This window comes from Malaclemys terrapin, chromosome 3 (assembly GCF_027887155.1).
Source record: "Malaclemys terrapin pileata isolate rMalTer1 chromosome 3, rMalTer1.hap1, whole genome shotgun sequence".
In the NCBI taxonomy this organism is placed as follows: domain Eukaryota; kingdom Metazoa; phylum Chordata; order Testudines; family Emydidae; genus Malaclemys; species Malaclemys terrapin.
In genome coordinates this window covers 95728460-95754187 of record NC_071507.1, presented here as the reverse complement: position 1 = coordinate 95754187, position 25728 = coordinate 95728460, and the positions used below count along the sequence as shown (strand labels likewise).

At 40.9% G+C, this 25728-nt stretch overlaps 1 protein-coding gene across 8 annotated transcripts in view; it reads left to right on the top strand.

The window, feature by feature from the left end:
* The window catches only part of ESR1 (estrogen receptor 1), a 304660-nt gene that overhangs the window by 101494 nt on the left and 177438 nt on the right, over positions 1-25728 (top strand). For 7 of the 8 annotated variants that reach the window (XM_054023306.1, XM_054023304.1, XM_054023301.1 and 4 more), the window contains one exon: positions 18188-18692. In XM_054023306.1, the coding sequence (XP_053879281.1) occupies positions 18259-18692 (434 nt within the window). In that variant the 5' untranslated portion in view covers positions 18188-18258. Of the gene's footprint in view, positions 1-16262; positions 16442-18187; positions 18693-25728 lie in introns of those variants that run through there. The other variant, XM_054023300.1, reaches the window with a different exon arrangement.

Here is a 25728-nt window from a genome sequence, read left to right as displayed (position 1 = left end):
AGATGTTCTTCAGCCTGGCTGAATGCGACTGGCAATTTATACCTGGTTTTGCTACCATTTTGCAGCCCCTCTCAGAGATCTAATAAAGGATGGGAGCCTGAAAGCTCCAATAGACCAGCGGTTCTCAAACTTTTGTACTGGTGACCCTTTTCACATAGCAAGCCTCTGAAGGTGAGCCCCCAATAAATTAAAAACACTTTTTTATATATTTAACACCATTATAAATGCTGGAGGCAAAGCAGGGTTTGGGCTGGAGGCTGACAGCTCATGACCTCCAACCCCCAGTTTGAGAACCCCCGCAATAGGCTGAGGCTTCTGGGGAAGCCTTTAAAATGGTTATGCAAGAACCAGTCCCTTTTAATCCAAACTTTAGAAAAACATTTATCCTGCAAACAGGGTGGGTCTTTCTCAGAGAGTGAACGATGAGGAATATTTTGTCCTATATCTAAGTCAAAAGAGTTTTCCCAGAGTGAGAGAGCCTACTCTGTAATTGAAAAAGAAGCTCTCATGGTCAAATGGGCTATAGACGTTCTCAGATGTTATTTGTTGGGTAATCCTTTTTTTCTCATTACTAATCATGCTCCACTGGAGTGGCTGAATAGGATGAAGGAAATGAATTCCCACATCCTATATTGGTATTTATCTCTCCAGCCCTATAACTTTCAAGTTCAACTCTGCACAGGAAAGGTATGCAGCAACCCAGACTTCTTGTGAGAAGTGGGTGAGTCAGGCTCAGACATTGAGATCCCCTCCCACCCACACTCCCAGTGAAAAGGGGGTTAAAAAACTGTTGTGGTCACAATCAGCCCCGACATGCCACACCTGAGCAGCCTGTCAGGCCTGGGGATGAGCCTTTAAAGGGAGGAACTCTGCACAGTTGGGCTGGCAGTCTGAAACAAAAAGAGCTAGAGTTCCCAGACCAGGGCACTGTGCTGAAGCGTGGCTTCAGAGCACTGCAGCCCGACCCCTCTGAGATAAGAAGACAGGCTTGTTTATTTCTTTTGTTGAAATCACCAGGACTAAGTCGCTGTAGTGGACCATTGTGTATACTGTTTCAGAGTAGCAGCCGTGTTAGTCTGAATCCGCAAAAAGAACAGGAGTACTTGTGGCACCTTAGAGACTAACAAATTTATTAGAGCATAAGCTTTCGTGGGCTACAGCCCACTTCTTCGGATGCATATAGAGTGGAACATATATTGAGGAGATATATATACACACATACAGAGAGCTATCTTGATTATCACTTCAAAAGTTTTTTCTCTTACTTAATTGGCTTCTCAGAGTTGGTAAGACAACTCCCACCTGTTCATGCTCTCTGTATGTTTGTATATATATCTCCTCAATATATGTTCCACTCTATATGCATCTGAAGAAGCCTCTGGTTGTGTAGGTGGATGGGAGCTGAGACTTCCTGCGGAGTCTGCTGAAAAACAGTTTCCTTCCTTTGCATGAGGGAGGGATCTGACTCCTTGTGGGCCATGAAACTTTTTTTCTTTTCTTGGATTGTTTTATACCCCGTCCACCCTCCAGATGGAGGTAAACTAATTAAGAAATACAGGGCAATACCTCATACCCCAGGACTGGGCCACAGGACTGCTGTCACCCTGGGAACAAGGTGCCCACTTTCACCCCAAGGGAACAACCTCAAGATACAGTATTCAACATATGGATACGCACATAATCTGCCAGTGCCAGATTATGTGCATATAAAATATAAATATATTGAAGATTGAGAGCCAACTGATATTGTAAATCATCCAAATTGTGACCACAAGACATTTCAGGTTTCAGACCAAACCCGGGCTCCCCATTTTACTTGAATATGCCACAAATATATTGCTATATTAAAAAAACACCTAAATAGTACTGAAATATTAAGCAAGGATCAGATAGAGCAAAGCTAACCACAACCTCTCCCTGCAACTGTCTCACTGGCATTCCAAAACCAATAAAATTGATTTAAAGGACAAATCTGAGAAATCCACCTGCCCTAAAATAACTAATTCCAAGAAATGATATTCCAAAACCATAAACATGACCCTGTTGGGTAGGCCAACAGTATCAAACTCTATTGGGAAAAAATTACCCAAATCAGTTTCTATGGCTCTTGCTCATGTGTGTGGTTTAACTGACAGCAAGAGTAATGACTATAGAATTGGGCCTCAATAAGGACAGTAATTCCTGCACCAACTGAAAACACTTTGTAATTGTATATTCTGTGTTAGGGCCATACCAAACTAGAAGGGAACTTTTAATAGTTGTTTATATTCCAAGACATGAGCTACAATGTATGAGATTTTATAATGTGGGTGTTTGCCCAAATGCGATGTTGTGCAACAGACAGTGCTGTGCAGCATTTATCTACTATTTCGAATAACAAACTATTTTGCAATGATGGCTGATGAAAATATGAAAATCATTCAGTAATGAACAGCTATTCAAGTGATTCTTCAGTGTGGGTATAGGTTTGGGAGTCTTTGAGTTCACACTAGGGCTTTTAAAACTTCTTTAAATACACAAACTCTGAGCTTATGATTCTAGAAGCAAAGAACAGTCACTCTTGCTGCCTCGGCTTCAGATTTTGCTGGGCATAGGCTTACATTGATGATATTAATTTGAGTGGATAGTATAGTATAGTAATGTTCCAAAGTACGTAAATGATAAAAAATAAATCCTATGCTTTGAATCATGAAGCTATTACCCTGAATAATTCATCCTCTAGTTCTTATTTATGTGAGGCATTTTTGAAAACAGCCCTCAATTTCACTGCAGAAGTTGTAAGTGAAAGAATGTCACCAGAGGTTGTAAGTATTAGCAACTGTACATGCAAATACCCCTAGCAATAGGAAACTTGTTGCTCAAGCAGTTTTGATGAACTTCTTGAACAGTTTACATTGCAAAATAGCCATTGCACTACATTATTGACAATAGCTGTCTACTTCAGAAAGAACTCCATCTTGTTGCAGAAAACAATGAACATGGTAGAAAAACAAATAAAGAAATGAGAATGCTGAAATAATAAATAACTTTGACCTTTTTTTTTGGCATCCAGTAATGTCCTTTGATCTTCTCTGACTTGAACAAGCAAACATCTGCCAAGAAAGAGCAACTGTTACTGCATCACTGAGGTCCTATTTGTTCTGCTTGAGAGATGACAATGCATTTTTATCTTTCTACAGCAGCATAGAGGCAACCTAGAAAACTTGAAGTAACCATCCAGCAATGCCAGGTTTTTGCTAGCCTGCTTGGTGGCTTGATGATTGGATGATGTGTTGCTGACTGTTGAAGCATTCTATGGATGATGGTGACAGCCCTTCATGACAACTTATGGTGTTTGGAAAGCACTTGAAGATAGGGGTTTTTGTGTATGCGTGTACTCTTATTTTTTGGTCAAGAACTGAAGTCTTACCATACCCGTAACATATGTAGTGAGACTTCATAGTTATAGCGTTTCTGGTGTGTCAGGGTGAGAACCTCGATTTCCTTCAACAATTACAATTTACTAATGCTAATCCTAAACCCCTTGTATTTTCTATTACCAATTGTCTGATAGTTTGACACAAGGATTTTTTTTACAGGGGTAAAGTAGTTACTTTTATTAAATGAACACTGCCCCATGATGAAAGTGTGAGATCCTGCCACATTATCAGGTCTGTCTGTATGTGTGACGTAGTAATGCAATGTTTTCTATGTTTTCTTTAATGATATTGTTTTTATTTGTAAGTCTTATAACTCCTGGACCTACGTTTACATTCGGTAGGTACCCATTGTTGTATATGTGTACAGTACTTGGCACAGTGGGGCCCCAGTTCCTGATTAGGGACTGTAGGTGCTACTCTAGTGCAAGTAATAATTGGAATGGACATTTTTCTGGCAGGACCTTTTTTGTACCAGCCCCAGTGGGCATAACTGTAGATACATTAAATCAGTTTTAAGACTGAACAGCTTCCCTAAAGTAAGGAGTAAACCTTATGCCTGAGGTACAGAGTTTTGGAGAGTGGTTAGCAAAGAGTGAAATATTACTCCCATGGCTGCCAGTTTTGACTGCTGCAATAGTTGAAGATCAGAGAGTGAGGGAGAGAGTTCAGGCCCTGATCCAGCAGAGCACTTAAACACATATTTAAGTGTAAGCTCCCAGCTAGTCCCATTAAGTCAGTGACCCATACGTAGTAAAGCACAGCCTTATTTAGTTTCTCTTGCAAGTTCTGATTGTACATTATATTAGTCAATACTGTCACTGTTAAATTTTGGAAAATATATATTGTGGTGGTAGAAAATTTCTTATAAAGTTGTATGTTTATATCCACCAGTGCCTGCAGCTCTTTACTAGTTTGGAGCTGTCTAATAGCTTCTTGGATTGAATTTAAACTAATGTCATTCTTTTAAATTTGTGGTATGTTTTTTGTTAATTTGGGGAATTGTATCTTCTGCAGGAATTTTTTGATGTCAGCATGACTCCTCTTCAGGAGTGCACATGTGTGTAGAGAATTTTAGGAATATTTTATTAATTGGAGATAGCAATTTATAAATAATGCACTATACTTGAGTTATGTTATAATAGCTTTTTGATGTTGGAATTTATATAAATTGGCCAGCATTTTGCCAGATTTGGTCCCAAATTTGAATAATTTCTGTTTCTTATCAATTTCTATTATTTTTTTTTCAGATAAGGGAATATACCCTGTTCCTTTTTAGCATGAGTTACCTGTTACAAGTGGTTAGAGTCAAAATTTTAAATGTAGTTTTCATGCTGCTCATTTAATAGCTTTCTTGTTTATTCACTTGTTTTAGGAAATCCCTCTTGATTCAGGAAGTATGTTCTATTGTAATTCCATGCAATTCCATTGTGTGGAAAATAATTTTAGGGTGTTAATTTAAAAAAATATTAGGTTTGTGAAATAATAAACATGACAAAATAGGGATTATCTAAAATTAAGTAAGAAATGTCCTATGTGGTGACGGCGTTCTCTTAGGTCTTTCGTGCCTGTCCAATGCCCACTGAAAAGACTCCTGCTGATTTCAGTGAGCTTTAAATCAGGCACTAAATCACCTATTCAAAAGTAGGTAGCAGTGTAATCAGAGATTATTATGAGGCCTATTGCTGAACCTACACATCTCTTGGTAATTTGTTCCAAGTGTCAATCACCTTCTCTGTTAAAAAATTGTGCTTATGTCTAATTTGCATTTGTCTGGCATTAATTTTCAGACATTAGTTTTTGTTATGCCTTTACCTACAAGAATGAAGAGCCATTTTCTCCCCGATAAAATAAACAGATTGGGCTCAATTAGTCTCTCGTTGTAAGGCACTGTTTTCCTGTCTCAAATAATTTTTGTGGTTCTTCTCTGCAACTTTTCTAATTTTTCAGCATCCTTTTTAAGAGGTTGATGCCAGAACTGGACACACTATTCCAGTATTTGTCTCACCAGTGCCATATACAATGCTAAAAATCAAATCCTTACTCCTTCTCACTACTGCCTGTTCACACATCCAAGGATCACATTGGCCCTTTTTGCCACAGCATCGCAGCAGGAGCTCATGTTCAATTGTTTTTCCACCATGACCCCTAAATTCTTTTCAGAGTCACTGCTTTCCAGGATAGTCTCCCATTCTGTAGGCATGGCCTGTATTCTTTGTTCCCAGATGTATGACCTACATTTGGTTGTATTAAATGCAGTAGACCCAGTTTACCAGGCAATACAGATTTCTCTGTATGACTGCCCTTTCTTCATCATTATTTACCATTCTTCCAATCTTTGTGTGATCCACAGATTTTATTAGCAGTCATTTAATATTTACTTCCAGATAACTGTAAAAATATTGAATGGTGTCAAGCCTAAATCTGATCCCAGCAGAAACATTGAAGACGCTCCTATTCAATAATGATTCCCCATTAACAGCTACATTTTGAGGTCTGTTAGTTAGCAAGTTCTCATTCCATGTAAAATGCTTTTTTGATATTATGTAGTGATAGTTTCTTAATCAGAATATTCTGAAATACTAAGTAAAATGCCTTACAAAAGTCTAAGTATATTATAGTTGCGTAGTTACCTTTATCAACCAAATTTATTATTTCATGAAAAATGAAATCAAGTGTGTTTGACAAGATCTATTTTCCATAAAACCAAGTTGATTTGCATTAACTATATTCCTTCCTTTAATTCTTTACTGATTGACTCTTGTCAGCTTTTCTATTACTTTGTCCTGGATTGATGTGAGGTTAGCCAATCTATAATTAACCAGGTCATTCTGTTTGCCCTTTTTGAATATTGGCACCACATTAGCTCTCTTCTAGTCTTCTTGAATTTCCCCAGTATTCCAAGATTTATTAAAAATTAACATCAGTGTGCCAGAAATCTGATCAGCCAATTCTTTTATGGCTGCAGATTATCTCAGCTTGTTGATTTAAAAATGTTTACCCCAGTAGATGCTGTTTAACATCCTCATTTGTTACTAAAGGACTGGAAAATACTTCGTTATCCACATGTGATACAAGCACATCATCCTGCTTCTTTCCAAATACAGAACAGAAATATTTATTGAACACTTCTGCCTTTTCTGCATCATTTTTAACAATTTTACCATCTCCATCTAGTATTGGGTCTAAATCACTATTAAAATTTCTTTTGTTTCTGATATACTAAAAAAAAATTCCTTCGTATGGTCCTTAGCCCTTGCAGCTGTGGAGTTTTCACTGATGACTTTAACTTCCCTTATCAATTTCCTATATTTAATATCTCTTAATTTATCTTGCTTATTATCTACTTCTACTTTAAATGTCTTTATTTGTCAACACCAGGGCTGTCAGCAAAAGAGGAGTGTAGCTGGATTTCATTTATTGAAAGAGAGAATTATGTAATATTTCAGCCAATCCATTGTCTGATATATCATAGTAATTTCCACTTTATATGTTGATATCTATTGAAAATAAATCTAAGTCAGTCTAATCTCAGTTGATTTTTTTAAAGTTCATATACTGTCAATATTGACCTTATTCACATTTAAGAGTTCTGATATTACAGCATCAGTGTCTATAGATGTTTACAATGTAAATAACTTTAAAAAAAAAAGTGCTGCTTTGATGTGATGTGAATGACATACAGAATGTTTATCCTTCACAATTTCCCACCAGTCGTTTGTTCTGATTTCTTTTTAGGTGTGTTTCTTGCAAGTAGGCAATTTCAATTCTCTTTTTAAAAAAATGTCAGAGCGTGTATATACATTATATGTATGTGTGTGTGTATGTGTATATATATATATATACATATATGTCTATGTATCATTCTTATTATTTTATTAAAACCAAAAACTAAAAGAAACGTATGTGAAAAGATAATTATTAAGGTTGCAAAGTTCAAGCACTCAAAACTTCGGAATTGCCTAACTTGCCTGTGCAACCTTAGTTCAGCCCCCTTCTTGTGCATATGCATTATGATACAATCTTTAATTACATGATTACAAATTATTTTTTCCACTGGACTTCTGCACAGTATGGATTCTGCCCACGCAGTGAGTAGCTATTCAATATTTTGTTTTTTCATCATTGGACAATGTCTGAACAATGCTATGTTTACTGCACACTATTTAAACCCTGCTGCAAGGACAGAATTATTAATTTCCTTAAGGAATTGTTTATGGTGCTCTCATTATAGTCCAAAATCTCTGTGAGTGTAGTGACTTGGAGTGGTTCCTCCCTGTCGGCATCAGAAAGAGACTGTTCCACCTTGCTACGCCATCTAGCAGCTGAAAGGCAATCAACAGGGAATTAGCATGGTCAGGCTCAGCCCTCTGGGCCGGGCAGAGCAATTGTCAACACTCAGGCTCCCACCGTGCCGGACAGGCAGCACGAAAACAGTCTATGGCCCAGCTTTCTGACTGGGGCAGAGCAAAAGTAGTCTAGGCCATTGTTTTACCTTTCCTGCCGAGTTTCTTTCACTACCCCTTTTGATCTCACTTTATGCATTCAGTCATGGTAGAAATCACACAAATACACTGAGGAGCACAAGACATTTATAAAAAAATAATACAAATGTTTCCTAGTTCTACACACATGCAATTAAAGATTGTATCAAAATCCATAATACAAAGGAGCGGATTAAGATTACATAGGAAATGCTAGAATTAAAGTTGTCTAACTGTTAAGTGCGTAACTGTGCAATTTTAATAATGTTCTTTGAACTTGTTTTTTAAATGTAATTTCCTAGGTTTTTAAACAAGCAAGGTGAAAAAACAGATTCCAATCGGTGGCATCATATTGACACCGAACAGGTTCATCAGCAGGGTTGGAATCTTTAGATCCACTGCATAGACCAATAACTGGAGCATATGGAGTAACTGACAGCAATAATAACAGTGCTTAATTTGTGCCATGGCTTGCCGGGGCTGAGCCCCGGCATCTCTAAGCTTGGCAGTTCATAGCCCCGGCTGCGTCAGTTATGAAAGTGAAAAAAATTGCTTGAACCCCAGCATCTCATTCATTACAAATTAAGCACCAAATTATAGGTCATAGTCATCTGTGGGAAACAGCATTATAGGGGGATGAAACACACTTTGTCAGTAGGTTTCACAGACATTTGCAGACAGCAGAAAAATAGTGAGATTCGGGACTCTTGGGTTTCATTCGAGGCCCTGGATGGGTGTGTGCTCTAGTGGGTGCAGACTCTTGCCTATTCCCACCAAGTCTGACTCCTTCTGCCCCATCCTCTCCAACCTCTCCTAGTCCCAATTCTGTCTTTTCCCTACTCCAACTCCTTGTCCCTGTTCCATTCTCCACTCCACAGACTTCTCATCACAATCCCAGTCTCCTTGCTTAGCCAATCCTAGTGTCCTTCTCAGGGCTTATTGTCTGAATCCCAATCTCCTCCCCAACTCCCAATCTCTCCCACTCCCCAACCCACTCTTGGTCTCCTTGACCAGCCAGTCCCATTTCCCCCATCCCAGCTCCTCATCCAATCTGTCTCTCCCCTTTCCCTTCCATCCAGACTCCCTTCCTAGACTCCTAATCCAATCTGTCTCCCCCCACCCCTAGACTCCTCACTAGCTCTTCGAAACAGTCTTTCTGCCCAGGCAGTTCAATTTCCGTCTATGCACCTCAGCTCTATGTCAGGTCTATCTCTTCTCCCACCTCTGGGCCAGTCTTACAGGTAGTCAAGGGGGGTGGCGTGGTCAAGAGGCAAGGAGTGGTGCGGGCCTGGGGTGTGAGACTGCAGAAAGGAGCTCGGGGCAATGGGCGGGGGAGGCTTCAGGGCCCAGGGTTGATGTGGAGTGGGCAGCCCAGGGAGGCAGCATTTGCTATGTGGGATAGGTGGGGAGCCTGGGGTGGCAGCAGGTGTTAGGGGTGATGGGGAGGCAATGGGGACTCAGGGGTTCCAAAAAAATAAGTTCACTCAGGGCGTCATTCTCTCTAAGGCCATTCCTGGCCTGCTCCAGTTGCCCCCACTGGGCCCTAGGCCCAGCCTCCCTGTCCAGCCAATCCCAGTCTCCCCCCAGGTCTCAATCTCCTTGCCCAATCAATCCTAGTATTCCCCTCCAACTCCCAGTCTCACCACACTACTTATCCTAATCTACTCCTTTCCCTTGCCACTGGTCAGGCTTTTGTCCCCTTGGCATTTGAATCAGGAGCCTTCCGCCTCCACACTGTCTGAGTTTAGCAGGGGTGCACTGAGGGCACAGGAGAGACAGGCTCCCTGTTCTTAATTCCAGTGCTCTGCCCTATCCCAGCCCAAAACCTCTGGGAGCAGAAATTATAGGTAAAGTCCTGAAGTCCCAAGCTTGAACATGCTCAGTCCGTCTGTGGTGATGGCAAATAAGCAGTCCAGGAGCTCTGAGGGGATGCAGCATGCTCACGTGCTCTATGGGGATGGTGAATGTGCAATCTGGTTATCACTAGCGGTTGTGGGAAGCTTGAGCATGCTCAATGAGTATAGAACCTTCATAGATTTAAACTTTTGAAGAAGTCTCTACTGAACAAGTGTGAACTGTGATTATTTTCAAAGGCACTTGGCCAAATTTGGGTGGATTTTCGTGGGAGTGACAAAAGGCTCATCCCTGACACAAAGGTCTGTGAGTCTTCCATGTAATTTTTGTTTGGGTTCTAAATGCCCTGGATGTTCCAAGTGCAGAACTTAAGATCACTCCCACCCTGTAATATTTTGAATATAATAAAAGTAACATGGTACCATGATAAGTGCTAAAAACATTGTATACAATAGGATGCCATCTACTATAGAAGTATCAGGATTCTCCGAAAACTATCATGTTTAAAATAATAAACATTAGGCAGCTTAATCTCTAATATATATATATATATATATATATATATATATATAGAGAGAGAGAGAGAGAGAGAGAGAGAGAGAGAGAGACTTTAAAAATTATTTTAAAATAATTGTTCCCATATTCTCTATTTTTGTTTGGGCTGCTTGGTCAGATTTTTTTTTTTCATGAAAAATTAAACCATCATCTTTAATTCTATAAACCAATCCAAAATTTGTGTAAAACTAGGGATCTTAAGACCAAGCCTTTTGGCACCATCCGTATTTGTAGTATGTTACTGGGAAACTGGGCAGATTACATATGCCTCCCCATATCAGCATATGAACATACAAACATTATAAGCCCTGCATAATATATTGAAGAGCTTATCTCTTTGCTGATGGTGTAAGCCAGGGGTAGGCAACCTGCGGCACGCGAGCTGATTTTCAGTGGCACTCACACTGCCCGGGTCCTGGCAACCGGTCTGGGAGGCTCTGCATTTTAATTTAATTTTAAATGAAGCTTCTTAAACATTTTTAAAGCCTTATTTACTTTACACACAACAATAGTTTAGTTATATATTATAGACTTAGAGAAAGAGACCTTCTAAAAATGTTAAAATATATTACTGGCACGCGAAACATTAAATTAGAGTGAATAAATGAAGACTCAGCACACCACTTCTGAAAGGTTGCTGACCCCTGGTGTAAGCAGATCCTGAGCATACTTCAGGGCTTCATCTAGTGATGTGAAGGTTTTATGTTCTTTTCTGGTGAAGATTTATAAAACAGATAGATGGTGCTGTATCTCTAGCCATCTAGCTTGAGAAGCTTCCTCACTCCTCTAAGGGCTGCATGATTTCTCTGCAATGCAACGGAAGAATCTTGGGAAAACATGGTGTTCTTGCTGTTATATGCAACAGATTCTTCTTTAATTGCAGCATCTAAAACAATTTCTCTCTTAATAGTTGTGGGAACCAGACTAATAAAATTTATGGTCTTTCATGGTCAGCAGACTTATGGGCAAATGTGCAGTGTACTCTTTCAATTCTGAATGTGCCATATTTTGTTGGAATTCCTAATAAAATTGAAAGTCAGGATTACTTGAAGATACTGCCTGAACCTATAATCTGAATATTTTTCATATAACTACTGTTTTCACTTTCATCTTGTACCTCAAGCTGTTGTAGTTTTCCAGGGACAGAAATACAGCTGGCTGAAACTTGAGATTTCTATTCACATGAAATATTTTGAAATGTGGAAATTTCGCATGAACTGAAAATTAAAAAAAAATAGTTTTGGAAATATGGACACTGTTTCTGAAAGGAAATATGCTCCCTGGGATCATGGCAGCTGCTGACTGAAACTGAAATTCTTGTAGGCACCAGGGCAGCCCGGCAGCATGGACTGCTCTGCTCTCGGGACTCCTGAGTTTCCAGACTTCCAGGGTTGCTGGCTCCCTGGGCTGTCCTGGAGTTGTGAGCCCTGGAAACCCATCCCAGAATGCTCCAGACTCCCATCTCTGCAGCAGGGAGCCAGGAAGTCCTAATAGCCTTGTGAGCCCTAGCTTGAATTGGCGTTCAGGCTTTCCAGGCTCCCAGCTCCATGGCAGGGAGCACTGGCATGGTGGCGCTACCCTTGAGTCAGACCCTGTAAACTCTGGGCTCCCTAATCCTGGGGCAGTCCATATGATGGGTCTGCCTCTGAGCTGTGGACCCTGGAATCCTGGGCTTCCCAGCAGCCACCAGGCGAGCAAGCAGGGAACCAAGCAAGTTTGTTGAATCTACCTTATTTTCACAAGACATTTTGGGTTTGACAAATTGGCATTTTTGTTGGAAATGACCAGCTCTAGCTGGGAGTCTGTCTTCATGTTCACGCTGTTGGTTTTCCCCCCATAAGCATACCTTGCTGCTCTACCACTCCCTGATGCTCAGACAGGTCTTTTCATTTAGTAGAAAACTTCTCCAGGGTAGAATGCAAAGAGGATTGGAAACCCTGAAACTTCATTTCCAATATTATGGTAGAGTTTTATGTCATTTCTTCCACAATTCTGGCTTCCATTGTATCTTTTTTCCCCATCTTCTGTTGCTTGTGCTAATTCCCAGAAATGGGCCAATGTTTCTGCTATTGTAAAATTCTAATTTGGTTCAGTGTCTTCTTTTTTGCTGGTGAGTTTATTGGATCAGTGGGGAAAAGGAGCCAAAACTTAGTGTGAATGCAGCTGTTGGTCACATGATGCAGATCTAACTATTTGAAACTAGGTTTTCACCAAAGGAGTCAGCAGAACTGTAGGAACTACAAGCCAACTGGTTGCATCAGTGCCCTGAAATGAATAGGGAATGCCTATCAGTATAAGAAAAAGAATCTACGTTCTCAAGCTGAGAGATCCATGAATTGTAAACAATGTTCATTTAACCATAGAATTATGATTCAGTTAGTGCACTATATAGGTTTTATTAAGTGCAGTTCCAAGTGCAGCTTTGAAGTGTCCCAAAATAGCAATATTTAGTTTGGGATATTAAAAGTACAGCAGAAGATTTAGCCACATATTTTCCAATAACATTAATAAAATACATATATCTAGCTCTTGTAGACTGCTTTCAGAATCTCAGTGTTAAAGAGCGAAGACTCGCCATGGCACCTCCTGCTGGTCATCTGGGAATTAGCTCTTTCCAGTGCTCAGAGTGCCTCCTGGTGGCCGGTGTCTTGTCTGCCTCAGGCCCCCAGGTCCCTCCTGGACCCCGGTGCCTCTTACCCTGGGGTTCTTTCCCCCCGGTAGTCCCCACACTCTGGGTCTCCCCTCCCAGGGAAACCCCCAACCCTCTACACCCACCTTGCCTCAGTGGCTATTGCCAGTCATCATCTAGCCCCCGCTCACTGGGGCAAACAGCAGTCTGTAATGGCCACTCATCATTGGCAAGGGGGTCAGACCAGCTGCCTCTGCCTATTCCCAGGCTACACCTCTGCAGCCCCAGTACCTCTTTAGGCCTTTAACAAGGCCTCAGCCTGGGGAGTTGCCAGGCTGGAGCTCCCCAGCTCCTCTTGCCCTTGCCCTTCCTCTGCTCTGCTTCTAGTACCCTGTGCTCCCAGGCAGCGAAGCCCTTCTCACTCCAGCCCTGGAGTGAGACTCCCAGCTCCTCCCTTAGCCCTTCTTATAGGGCCAGCTGTGGCCTAATTGGGCAAGGCCCCAGCTGTGGCTGCTTCCCCAAGCAGCCTAGCTTTTTCTATCGGAGCGGGTAACTGCCCTGCTACACTCAGACATAGGCTTTTTGTCTCTATCACCATGAAGGTCGGTGTGTGTGTGTGTGCGTGCACAGATAGTTTCTGCTTTGGTTTTTTTGTTGTGTGCTTGGCACACCTCAATTGCAGAGACCTGGCCCTTCCCTCACAATGTCCCTCTGTTGCCTTCGCCTCTTTCCTTACTTTCTTCATCCCTTTTTGGTCATAGGCATATTTGGAGATGGATCAAAGCCAGAACTATTTTTATCTGCACACTTCTAAACTTTGGGAATTTAGATAAAATCCAATCCACCCCTCACTGAGGTTCTGTAAATCTCATCCGCTGAAGTTTTGTAAAACCAAATTCTCTCCAGATTTTACAAGAGAGAGTGACCCAGTCTTGTCTTGTTAATATATGCTGTGTACATGCCAAGGGCACAACTGGAATTTTCCTAAGGAGGGGGCCCAGAGCTCTCATTCCCCTGCCTTGCACCCAGCCCCAAGCTCTCTCGCCTGCTGCTCCCTTATACCCGTCCCGAGCTCACTCTCACTGCCTTTGCACTGAGACCTGTGCTCGCTCTCCTGAACCGAGCTCCACACAGACTCCCTTCCTGCTGCCCCACACCAATCCCTGGGCTTTCCCCCAGGCATTACCCCACACCCAGTTTCAAACTCTCCCCTCTGCACTCACCCCCATGGTCTCTCCTCTCCACATGCAGCCACATGCTCTTCCCTTGATCGTGCCCCACACCCAGCTCTGAGCTTCCCCGCCCCCTGCACCACACCCAATGCTAAGCTGTTTCCCCAGAGAGGCAGTCAGGCTGAATTGCACCAGGGTCCAGGCTGTTCTGGGAGCCCTAAGTCCCATCCTCCTTCTGCATCTCCACTTCCCCTGAAAGCATCAAAGCCAAGATCCAGTTCTCCCATTCTCCTGGGGACTGGGAGTTTCCGGGGCCCCCTGTTCTGCTTGTCCCCAGGGGTTGGGGGACCGAGTGCCCCTGGGTGCCGAAGGACTGCACACCTGGGAGACCAAGCAGACGCAGGGGTCACAACACTACTCAAATTTGGCCTAGCTGCCCCTCCATCATTGCCCAAGCTGCAACTTCAAAGCACTATCTATACAGCTATTTTTAGAGTGCCAGCACGAGCCTGCTAATCAAAGTCTGTCAACCTGGGCTGAGAAGCTCATTCTTGCTCCCGCCAAAAAGCTGTGTAGACATATCGCAAGATGTTTGTTAGCTTGGCTGGAATTGAATATAAGCACTCTCTCTGAAACCAATGGATCTGCCATTGACTGGGTATTTTTAAAGTACTTTTGACCAATGTGTGGAGTGAAGGCGTTGCAACACGTGCCTGGGGTAAATTTTGCGGTTTAGTTAATGTACATATCTTTTAAAGTGCACAGCAAATGAGGCAGGTTTTACTTTCCAAGATATGATGTAAACTTAAGCAAATGACTAATTTTTCAGTTAATTTTCTGTAAAGCACTTTGGGATCTACCAATGAACAAGTGCCAAATATTATTATCAGGCATATTTCACAGACGGACTTGTGTGTAATGGAATAAGCCCCCTGACCTCTAAGCATAAAGACCTGGTTTTAAACTCTGGGTCTCACATTCATTTATTATGTAAACTTGTGCAGAACATTTAGCCCCATCTGTAAATTGCTTTGAGATTTATAGAAGAAAGTAAAAGTGAAAAATATTATGGTTTATCAAAGACTTTAACTAGTTTGTAAATTATGTGCTGATGCCTATTCTTCTTGCTCCAAACTAAGTCTATACACTATGCAGAGTCAAAAATTCACCCCCTTCTTTGCATTTGGCTTTATTAATAAAGAATATCATAAAATTCACCCAGAGCCTTCTCTCCAGGCTTGGCTGTGTTCTAGAACTCCTACCACAGGACTGCTCAGCTCACTCTCTAGATCCTCTCTTTGGAGAGCCACTCCCACCTTCCTTATATGTAAGTGGGGGTAGCAAGCCATCTGAGATAGTGAATCAGCAGAGCCCACTTAACCCTTTTGCATCAGGATCAGCATCTGCTGACTAGGTTGGGTAATTCAGGCAAACACCGACAACCTATTACAGTTTAGTTAAAGGGTCTATTTTAGCAGCCATTCTGCATCAATTGCACAGGATACTGGGCCAATGTAAATGCAGATCCCATGTTTCCATCCCTCTGATGGGTCCTGCCTACCCTCCTTGCAGCCATCCACACTGGCCTATGTGGAACTGGTGCAGAGACCCTGAGTTAAGGTGATATAGGAAAGGAATCAAGGTTCCTACACCATGGTTTGTACTTACTGTACCACACAGAGGGTTCTAATGCCATCTAGAAAATAGTTGTACATGGGTAAATTCAATTAAAAAAAACTGTATTAAAAGAACATTAAGGTTGCAAACTGAAATACTTAAAAGTCAGGAAGTGGTAAAGTTAAATTTGTGTGCTTAACCTTAAATCTGCTCTCTTCTGTATATGCATTATAATGTAGTATATTATTACATAATGATATAATAGATCAAACAACATTTTAAATAAAGCCCTAGATTCCTTCTTGCAGCATGTTGTAAAAATAAATGCTACTCTTCCTCTGGGATACTGTCACATTGTTTCTCAGATTATGCAATATAATACCATAGTATGTTAGACAGTATTGTGTTTTAAATATTGGAGATTCACCAAGTGACTCTGTAGGCAGTAGCCTACCTTAAACTGGTAATTGCCCTTCATTATAGCCTGTGGAGCACAGCTACTGGCTCTTATCTTCAGGAAGATGTTGAGTGCTGTGCTTGCTTGCTCTTTCGCGAGCCCTTGCAAATACACACACATACGCGTACACACGCACTTTCTCTCTCTCACTCCCTCTAATACACATGCATTTACACACTTCGGCATATTTTTAGAATATCTCTTGGAAGACTCTCGCTGTTCTGCTGGGTATGATTGTCTGATGTTTTTCTTACCAGGTACTTGTATAGTTCAGCCTTATTTAAACACTATCATCTCTTTGATCAAAGTCTATAACCTGAAATTTGAGCTGGAAAAGAAGGGTGGGGGGAAATCTATCAAGTACATATATATTTAAACGTCTGCTGCTGTCTCTGTATGTATGCAGTGATTCAAATGTATTTACTTCAGTGAAATCTTGCAAGTGCAGATTAATCATTGGCTTTTTTAGCAAAAGCTCTAAAATGTAATATTATGATTCAATTATTGTCTATTGAATTAAACAATTTATAGTAAAGTTGTTTTGAAACTATTTTAAGTTGAAGACAAAAAAATAAATTTCTCGGTGGATTCTTTTTAAACCTCCATTTCACTTGATGATCAGAATTTCCAAATGCTGGGCTGAATGAATGTAGAATTATTTTAGTATGGCTTGGATTTACGTTAATAACTAAATCATGTTATCTAGAGCCTTGTATGCGTCTGTTGAGGGTTGGCACTAACCTAACTGTGCCAGCTGAACCGTAGACCATTATAGCATTGCTATAGAACTTGAAACAATTTTCGGAGGTTTTCATTAGGCTGATGCAAGACAAGTAGCTTCTGCAAAATTCAAATAATATGGGAATAAGTTGCAAGATGAAACTTGCTTGCCACACCTTTCCTCTACAATTCTGTTTTCTCTTGCTGAGTTTTAAATATAGTTTTAAGGGGGACATTTCAATTTATTGTAAAGTTGGTTCCTTTGGATTATTTTGATTTCCCAAACCCTGATCTCTAATTTGAAGTGTGCCAGATATTTGTCAATGGACAAGGAGGAAGAACATCCTCCTGCTGGATTTATTAATATTAAGTTAATATTTCACGTAATTAACATGAATTTTGTCTAACTGTCTTGGGTTTTACATGATGGTCTGAAAGACGTCTTGTTTCACGTTTAAGTTTATGTTGCTCTGATTTTACATGCTGAACAAGAAGCAGGCAGAAATGTATAGAAGAATTTAACTAAAGGTTTCCCCTGCCTTTTCATGTTACTTTTTACACTTCAATTAAATACCAGGAATCATTATAATTGAGCACATTTATATATGACTTTTCTCCTACATAGATAGAATACATCCATTGATTTCTGTTAAATACAGTTTTACTGACTGGCTGGCTGCACAAACACAAACACACACACACATACTCTGCTCTGCCATATCTCAGTTACAGCGTAGTCCTACCCAGGGTCATTACAATGTACACATTACATATTTCTAGCAAACATGAAAATGAATCAAACAGGAGTAGAGATAAACAGAGATAGATTGGAGCCTGGCGGGGGCATAAAAAGGAGTAAGCTGACTGACCACTGGACTAGTCTTCCTAGTTTGGTATAAGCACTGTTTTCCCTTAGCCACCCTAGAGCCGCAGGACCCCACGAAGTGAAAAATTAAACAGCTAATAGGAGTAAAGTTTAGTGGAACAATTATTTGGTATCACTCCAAAACTAATTGTTTCCGAAGAGATGTTTAAACCAATGTCAGTGCAAGGCAAGAGTTCTTGGCCTATGGCCAGCACCTTTGTAATGCATATTAGCTCAGATGAGGAGTACTTAAATGTTAGAGAGAGGGAGACAGGGAGAGAGAAAGAGAGTGTTTTCTCACAGCTCATGCTGCATTGGATTGTATTCTCCTCCTTGCTGAGACCAGCTGAATACCTGTGCAGTGCTTCCTTAACATGATTTTTGCCAAGGCTGACACCAGGTTCTGCTCTTTTTTCAGGTGGACTATCAGCTGTTGATCCCTCTGCTGACAGTAAAAAAAGACATGCCAATTGCTCGCTGCCATTAACAATGACCATGACCCTTCATACCAAAACCTCTGGAGTTGCCCTGCTGCACCAGATTCAAGGCACTGAACTGGAGACTTTGAGCAGACCTCAGCTGAAGATTCCCCTGGATCGGTCACTCAGTGAGATGTATGTAGAGAGCAACAAGACAGGGGTTTTTAACTACCCAGAAGGCACCACTTATGACTTTGCCACTGCCGCTCCGGTGTACAGCTCTACTAGCCTCAGTTATGCCCCTGCTTCTGAATCATTTGGGTCCAGCAGTCTGGGAGGGTTTCATTCGCTGAACAATGTCCCTCCAAGCCCTGTGGTATTCTTACAAACTGCGCCACAGCTCTCACCCTTCATCCATCACCACAGCCAACAGGTACCCTACTACCTTGAAAATGATCAAAGCAGCTTTGGGATGAGAGAAGCTGGCCCTCCAGCCTTCTACAGGTAAATCTTACCTTTGATTTATTTTAACAGGATATGTAAAGTAGGATGTAGAGAAGCATGCAGAATTATCTCTGTATAAAAGGCCATGTAGTCTGATCAATTGAGTCACCAGCGAATAATTAGACTGTAAATGATAGCGTGGAGTAAACAAAACAGCTGTTGTGACTGTTGAGTAATTGTTGCTGTAAATGTTAGAAAGTGTACGTATATGAAAAATAAGCATAAAAAAAGATAATGAACATAAATGTGACCTAGGAAAAACAAGCCTAAAATAATAATCTGCAAAAGTATGGAAAACAAGAACAAAAACTACATTAAATAAAAATGAGAGTCTGAAATACACTAGAAGGGATTTCTCCACCACCTTTGGTTAACTTCAGACCTGGTGTAAGTGATAGTTTGAGTCTGTAGCAAGAGGCTCTTTCCTCTGACTGCCTGTAGAATGCTATGGGTGGCTTATACGAGAAGCTGTTCAGAAACTCAGTGTCCTTCTTAGCAAAACTGTTGTAGTCGACTTAATGGCAAACAGCATTTCAATCATACAGAGCCTTTAGGAGTGGCAATAAATGCCTCATACCTGAAATGCATATTTGGTTGGAGAGAGATAAAGAGATATTGTTTCCCTAAGCTAGCACATTTTATTAAAAGACAGGGTATTTTTACTTTCTTTTCTCTATAGCGTCTTGTGTTTCTTAGTGGAATACTTCTATAAAAATGTTCTATGGGGGAGTATTAGCATTAATATTTTTGCAGTTGTAGATGCATTTCAGTACTTTTTTTGGATTAGGTGGTGGAATGTGGCTGCAGACAATTTTTAGATGGCATAGAATATATAAAACATCTCTAAGAGATGCCCAGGTTTTTATCAGCTCTCCTTCCTTATTCTTAATTTAAAAATAAAATGCCCCAGCCGCAAAATAAATAAATAAATAAATCTCCACGACAAAATGAAAATGTATTTCTTCCTTGGGAAAATACCAGGAATGCAATGACCCTATATCCACTCTCTTCCGAATTTTAATATTTGGTAGCAAAATTTTGCAGGATATTGTGCTGGGTTATGTTAAAGGCGATTTCCCCCCTTCTTAATCTGTGTCTCTGTTTCAGTTATCTGGGAGGTCTGAGCAACAAACTGCAGTTTAGGAAAAATTACTGTGTGTAATATTTAAGGCCAGCTTCTTGCACCCTAACTCTATTGAACAGTAAAATAATACTCAGTATGAGTAAGAATCAGGCCACAAATCAGAGAGGAAGATTGAAGTTTTGAAAAGGATTTGTGTATCAGATGGAACCGGAAGCAGCACCTTTTAAAAAAAATCATAGCGTGGGATTACAATAAACTTGCTATTGATGGTCTGTACTGATTATCTCACATTGACAGCCACAGTATTGACTTGAACTAAGTTAGAAAAAGCAGTGCTGTTTCTGTCTCTGTAGGGCTCTACTGGATACAAAGAGCTAAAGTTTTCTGCCCTGAAAACACTAAACTTTAGCTCTTTTTTCCTCTTGGGCACAGACCCAATCACAAATATCCCAGCCAATAAAATAATTTTAATAGTGCTCGATTTATGAAGATATTTAAAGATAAAATCAGGAGTTAAAGTACAGGCATTTCAAAAAAAGGCAGTAGAGGGCACAAATTCCACACATCTCCAGTTTGCTTTACTCATTTCAGTTGTCCCATTGACTTCAATGGGATTAGATGAGTAAGGAGAGCAGAATTTAGTCTTTTGGTGTAATAGTGTTGCATGATTGTGTTGGAGAGTCACAATATTTGCAATGGAGCATCACAATAACATTATGGTTTAGGGATGCAAATTTATTCTCTGGGGCCAAATCAGCTGGAGCAGTAACTATTTAATAATTACTTACGATAAGTAGGAGATGAAGATGTATTCTGCCATGCACTGCCCCACTTTAACACGTGGTTAAAATGTTAGAAATTTTCCTCCTCCTCCTCACTCTCTTATTGAAGAAGTTAAATATAAATTATATTATATTTAATTAGCATGACATTTTGCATGTATACAGATAGATCTATGTATGAATTCAGTATCACTTATATTTGATTTATTTATTAATTTTTCCTTGTGTTTTTCAATACATTTCCATTGAAAAATAGTTCCTCTGAATTTCATTGCATGCTAATGACATACTGTATGTCTAGTACTGGATACTATCTTTTCTTATCTTACAAAGGTAGTATGTTCAAATCATGAGTGAGGAGTAGCTGTGGGTTAATCTTTTAATTTTCTTGGAATTTTTGCATGTTTTATTGTCTTTTTGCTATTTTCAGTACTTAATTTATCAAATATTACTATGTATTTTAATGACAATATTGTCATTTATATTTTGTGTGTATGAGTATCTTGCTATCAACTAAGAAAATGACTTCAGCTGATCTCAGTTTTTATATTTGATTTTGGTGTAAAAATGTTCACTGTACTTTGCAATAGGTTTCTGTCTCATTCAGGAAACACCAGAGGAGCCCTCCAGTGGCTAACTTAACACCTGTAAATCCCCATAGACAGCAACAGATTAATTCCTTTCTGTTGCCCTATTAGAAAACTAAAAGGTTACCCCACGGGCCTTGCACCTTCTAAGGGTCAGATATAAAAACTTGTCTGCCCTCTGTCTGGCTAGGAAGCTGGCTCCAAATTCAGCACAAACTCACACAAAACCAGATTGGACCTAGTATCCAGTTGATTATGGAGCCACTTATTTGTCTGTAGCAAAACACAAGACCAAGTCAAGTCAATACACTAGAGGAAACATTCTATGGAAAAGCATCTGTGCATTAGTAACACTCTCTGTCTTTCTCTCTCAAATGGAGCCGGAATGTTTTCTGGTGCCTAAAACCTAGAGCATATGAGTAAAGTATCTGTTTAATTTTGCAGATGAGTAATATCTCCAAAGCTTATTAAAGCTGAATGATTATAAAATGTCTCTTGGCTGTTTCCCATCAATGTGATCATGTTAATTCTTAACACTTGCCTAAAGCGGTCCAAAAAAAATGACAAAGATACGTTGATCCCCATCCTGCTGGAGTTCATAAATCCCCACACAGGGTATCAGAATTTGGAAAAAGAGAGCTGACCCTGCTAGCCTAAGCTGTTTTCTTTAGCTTGAATGACTTCAGTGGCTAAACCTTATGGCTGTTTATAGAGGGAGCGGAATTTTAAAAAGTACCACAGTATATACAAAATCTAAGGATAAAATGTTTCCTTTTCTTTTTAAATATAGTGTGGTGTGCTCTAGTATAAGGGAATATCCACGTAGTAGTCTCTTTTCTGTGGAAAGTTTCCTTTTGATTTCACAGTTGGCGTTAGGCATCCATAATATAGGAATGCTGATGTTATGTCCTGAACACTAGGAATGATTCTGTTTATAGAGCCTGTCCTCCTGTCCCTGTCAATTTTGCAAAAATGGCTGATAGAGGAAGGATGGCACCAGGCTTCCCTATGTTATAAGGGTGTTGTGAGAATAAATCCATTAGAGATTGTGATGTGCTCTGATTTTATGGTGATGGGGGCCATAAAAGTACCTAAGAGATCTATATCTACTAGTTCTTCTTTGAGTAGGTGTCAGTGTGGGTCCCACTCTAGGTGCACATATGCCCCATGCACTCAAGATTGGATTGTTCTTTATGATAAGCATGTGAAAATCAGTACACTTGGAATAGGTGTAGGAGTGTGCATGAGGCACGCACAGCTCCAGTCAAGGAAGCCAAATGTTGCTAAGGCTGGGTGGCTGAGTGAATGTTTATTATTGCTGTTTCTTGCTTGTCCAAGTCAGAAGTATAACAAACAAGATGAAAGAAATAGGAAACACATCGAAGAATACTACAAAGAGAATTTTTCACAAATGTCTTGGAGGCAAATTTCACTGTTCTTATGGACACAGTGAATTGGTAGTGCTGCCTATACTTAAGGTTGCCCTACACTTCCCATTTTAAGACCCAGTTTTCAGTTGCTTATAATTTTGTCAAACTTCAACTGTTCAGGCTGAAATTTTCTATGCCAAATGTCTGCCTCAAGATGATTGTTTTCTTTTTTAAAGTTTCAGCCAAAATGGCTCACCTGTTTCTGAGAATGATGGGAAAATACCTTGTTTTGCCTGTGTTAAAATGGTCTTGTTTGTTTTTTGTTTTTTGTTTAAAATTGAGACACTCTAGTACCTCCACGCCGTAGAACAGTTTGGCATTGGAGGTCACCCTGGTGTCAGAGATGTGCTTTTTTGCTTTTCCCAGGAAATCCTGCCCAAATTTGTCCAAGTTATAAGCCTCTTAAAAATCTCAATTTGAATGTACTCAATAGACATTTGTTAGCGTTTGCCAGTGAGATTCTCTGAAGATTTCATCTGGATGGAGCACACTGCATCACCTCACAGTTCCTATATGCTGACTGGACTGTGTATGCATCACCCCAACTAAGCGACTGAGCATGCTCCATCCCAGGGCAGCTGGGGCTGTGCAGGACTTTCACTGCAATTACTGCTCCTGGCTGATGCAGATCACTGTGGTGTCAGGCCACAGAAACTGATATCTGGAAGACTGTCTCTCTTGTACTCTTAAGGACCCTCCTGCTGGCCCAGCCAGCATGAAAAAGCAGCCTGAATCAAATGCAGAGAAGTCAAGAGGTGGACTGGGCAGGGGGACAGAGAGAGAGAGTAGAGACTAGATTGGTACAAGGAGTGTGGGGGGCGAGGGAAGGGAGACTGTGAGAGGGGTGGAAACTGGGAATAGGAGATCAGGTGAGGAGACTGTGAATGACTGGGTTAGGTGACTGGGAGCTAGGAGCTGGTGTGGGGGTGGAAAGACTAAGATTGGATGAGGAGCAGGAGTGAGACTGGGTCTGACTGGACAAGGAGACTGGGATACAGAGCCCAGGAAGGAGTCTGGGACTTTGACAGGGGGTGTGGAGAGCGAGACCTGGACTGGGTGAGCAAGGGCACTAGGATGAGTTGCTGAGGGGAGGAAGAGACAGGACTTGGGACAGGTTCAGGCTGGAGAGTACAGGAGTCAGATTTGAGGGGAACAGGGGTACTATTGGGTCTGTCCCCACTAGAATACACTCTCTTCCAGAGCCTGGAATGGAAACCAAGCTTCCAGAGTGAGTCTCACCATTCTTCTGCTGTCAGCAAATATCTGTGAAACCCATTGGCAAAGTGTATATTTCATATCCCTTTAGTGTTGGTCCTATGTGGAGGATGATGACCTACTAGTGTTGTCAGTTATTTCGTTAGCCCAAGTGGCAAAGGTCTGTGCAGTGGATCTGATGTCCCATGTAGGTGTCAATATGATTCCACATGTAGAATTTCTGTTTTTCAGTTACTTAAAAAAAAAAAAAAAAGAACCCAAGGCAAATATACACAATTAATAAGTCAAGCTCACAAAAAATAGGAAATGTCTGACTTAAGGTTGCCCATACAACCTTAATTTGGTCCCCTCGTGATATCCATATTTAAGGCTATGATTTTATCACAGAGGTTGTGGAAGTCATGGAATCTGTGACTTCCAAAGACCTCCGTGACTTCAGCCTGCAGGCAGCTGGGAGCTGTAAGGTCCTGCCAGTGGCTGAGAGTTGTGGGTACCCCTGCCACCCAAGGTGATGGGGACCCCCCGAGCTTCAAGCTTCTGTGGGTAGCAGGGGTACCCCACAGCTCTCAGCTGCCATGGGTGGCAGGGGGCCCCCACAACTCCTGGCTGCTATGGGTGGCAGGGGACCCCACAGCTCCCAGCTGCGGGGGAGGGGGACCCTGGAGTTCCAAGCCCCCACAGGTGATGGGGGCCCCTGGAGCTCCGAGCCAGGCTCCCACAGCTGCCCAGCAGCTTCCCATTTTCTCATGGATATTTTTAATAAAAGTCAGGGACAGGTCACGGGCTTCCGTGAATTTTTCTTTATTGCCCGTGACCTGTCCCTGACTTTTACTAAAAATATCCGTGACAAAATCTTAGCCTTATCCATATTGTACTGACCTTAATTATATGATCACATATTATTTTTCCACAGGATCCCTACATCATTCAGTGCACGGGATGGACTATGCTCTGCAGATCAGTTAGGCTTGTGTAGTGAATGAGGCTGTTGTCTGTAGGACCCCTATGTTATTTGTTGCAAAAGTTGGAAGACATGCAGTGAAAAAGGCAGAGGATTGCAGAAAGAAAAAAGATGGTCTGATGGTTAAGGCAATTGAGTACTGCCCTGGAGAATTTGATTCTATCCCAGTATCAGCCGCAAAGTTCCTATGTGATGTTGAGCAAATCACTTAAACCAGACTTTTCACAGGTGGTCATTAAGTGTGTGTTCCTCATGTTCATCATGCACACCTTGAGACAGTGGTGTCTGATTTGCAGAAGTTCTGAGCACTCACAACTGCAAATAAAGTCAATGGGAGCTGTGCTTTTAACATATATTGTTCTATACACTACTAAATATCCTGAAAAATCAGGTTCTAAGCATCAAATTGGGCACCCAAAATTCAAATTCCATTTTTTACCTTAACCTCTCTGTGCCTCAGTTCACCATCTGTAAAACGAGAATAATGATACCATCTAACTTCACAGGGATGTTGTGAGAATAAATGTATAAATGTTTGTGAAGTACTTAAGATACTACAGCGGTGAGCACCATGGAAAAGTCCATTAGGAAATTCATAATTCTGTCTTTAGAGCAGGGTTTGAAAAGTGTACAGTAAATAAGGCATGAGGCCACAGGTTGAATAATGAGGAAAAAATTATAGAATAGCTTGCGAATTCAGTAAGACTGGTCCTAGAAATCAATGGGAAAAGCTTTGAATGCTAGTTTTAGGTAAAGTTCAATATGTATTCAAATATATATGTTCAGGTTTAATTAATCTGTATATGGTTACTTTGTAGGTAGATGAGGGACCATTGCACAAGAACAGAGTCAATACACCATCCCCTAGGCTCCTCTTGTTTCCTTCTTCTGACATGCATTCTTTGAGCTACTCTTCCCAATTTCTTACATGCCGCAGCTCAGGTGAAGAATTGTGCATACTGTGTTTTAATGAGACA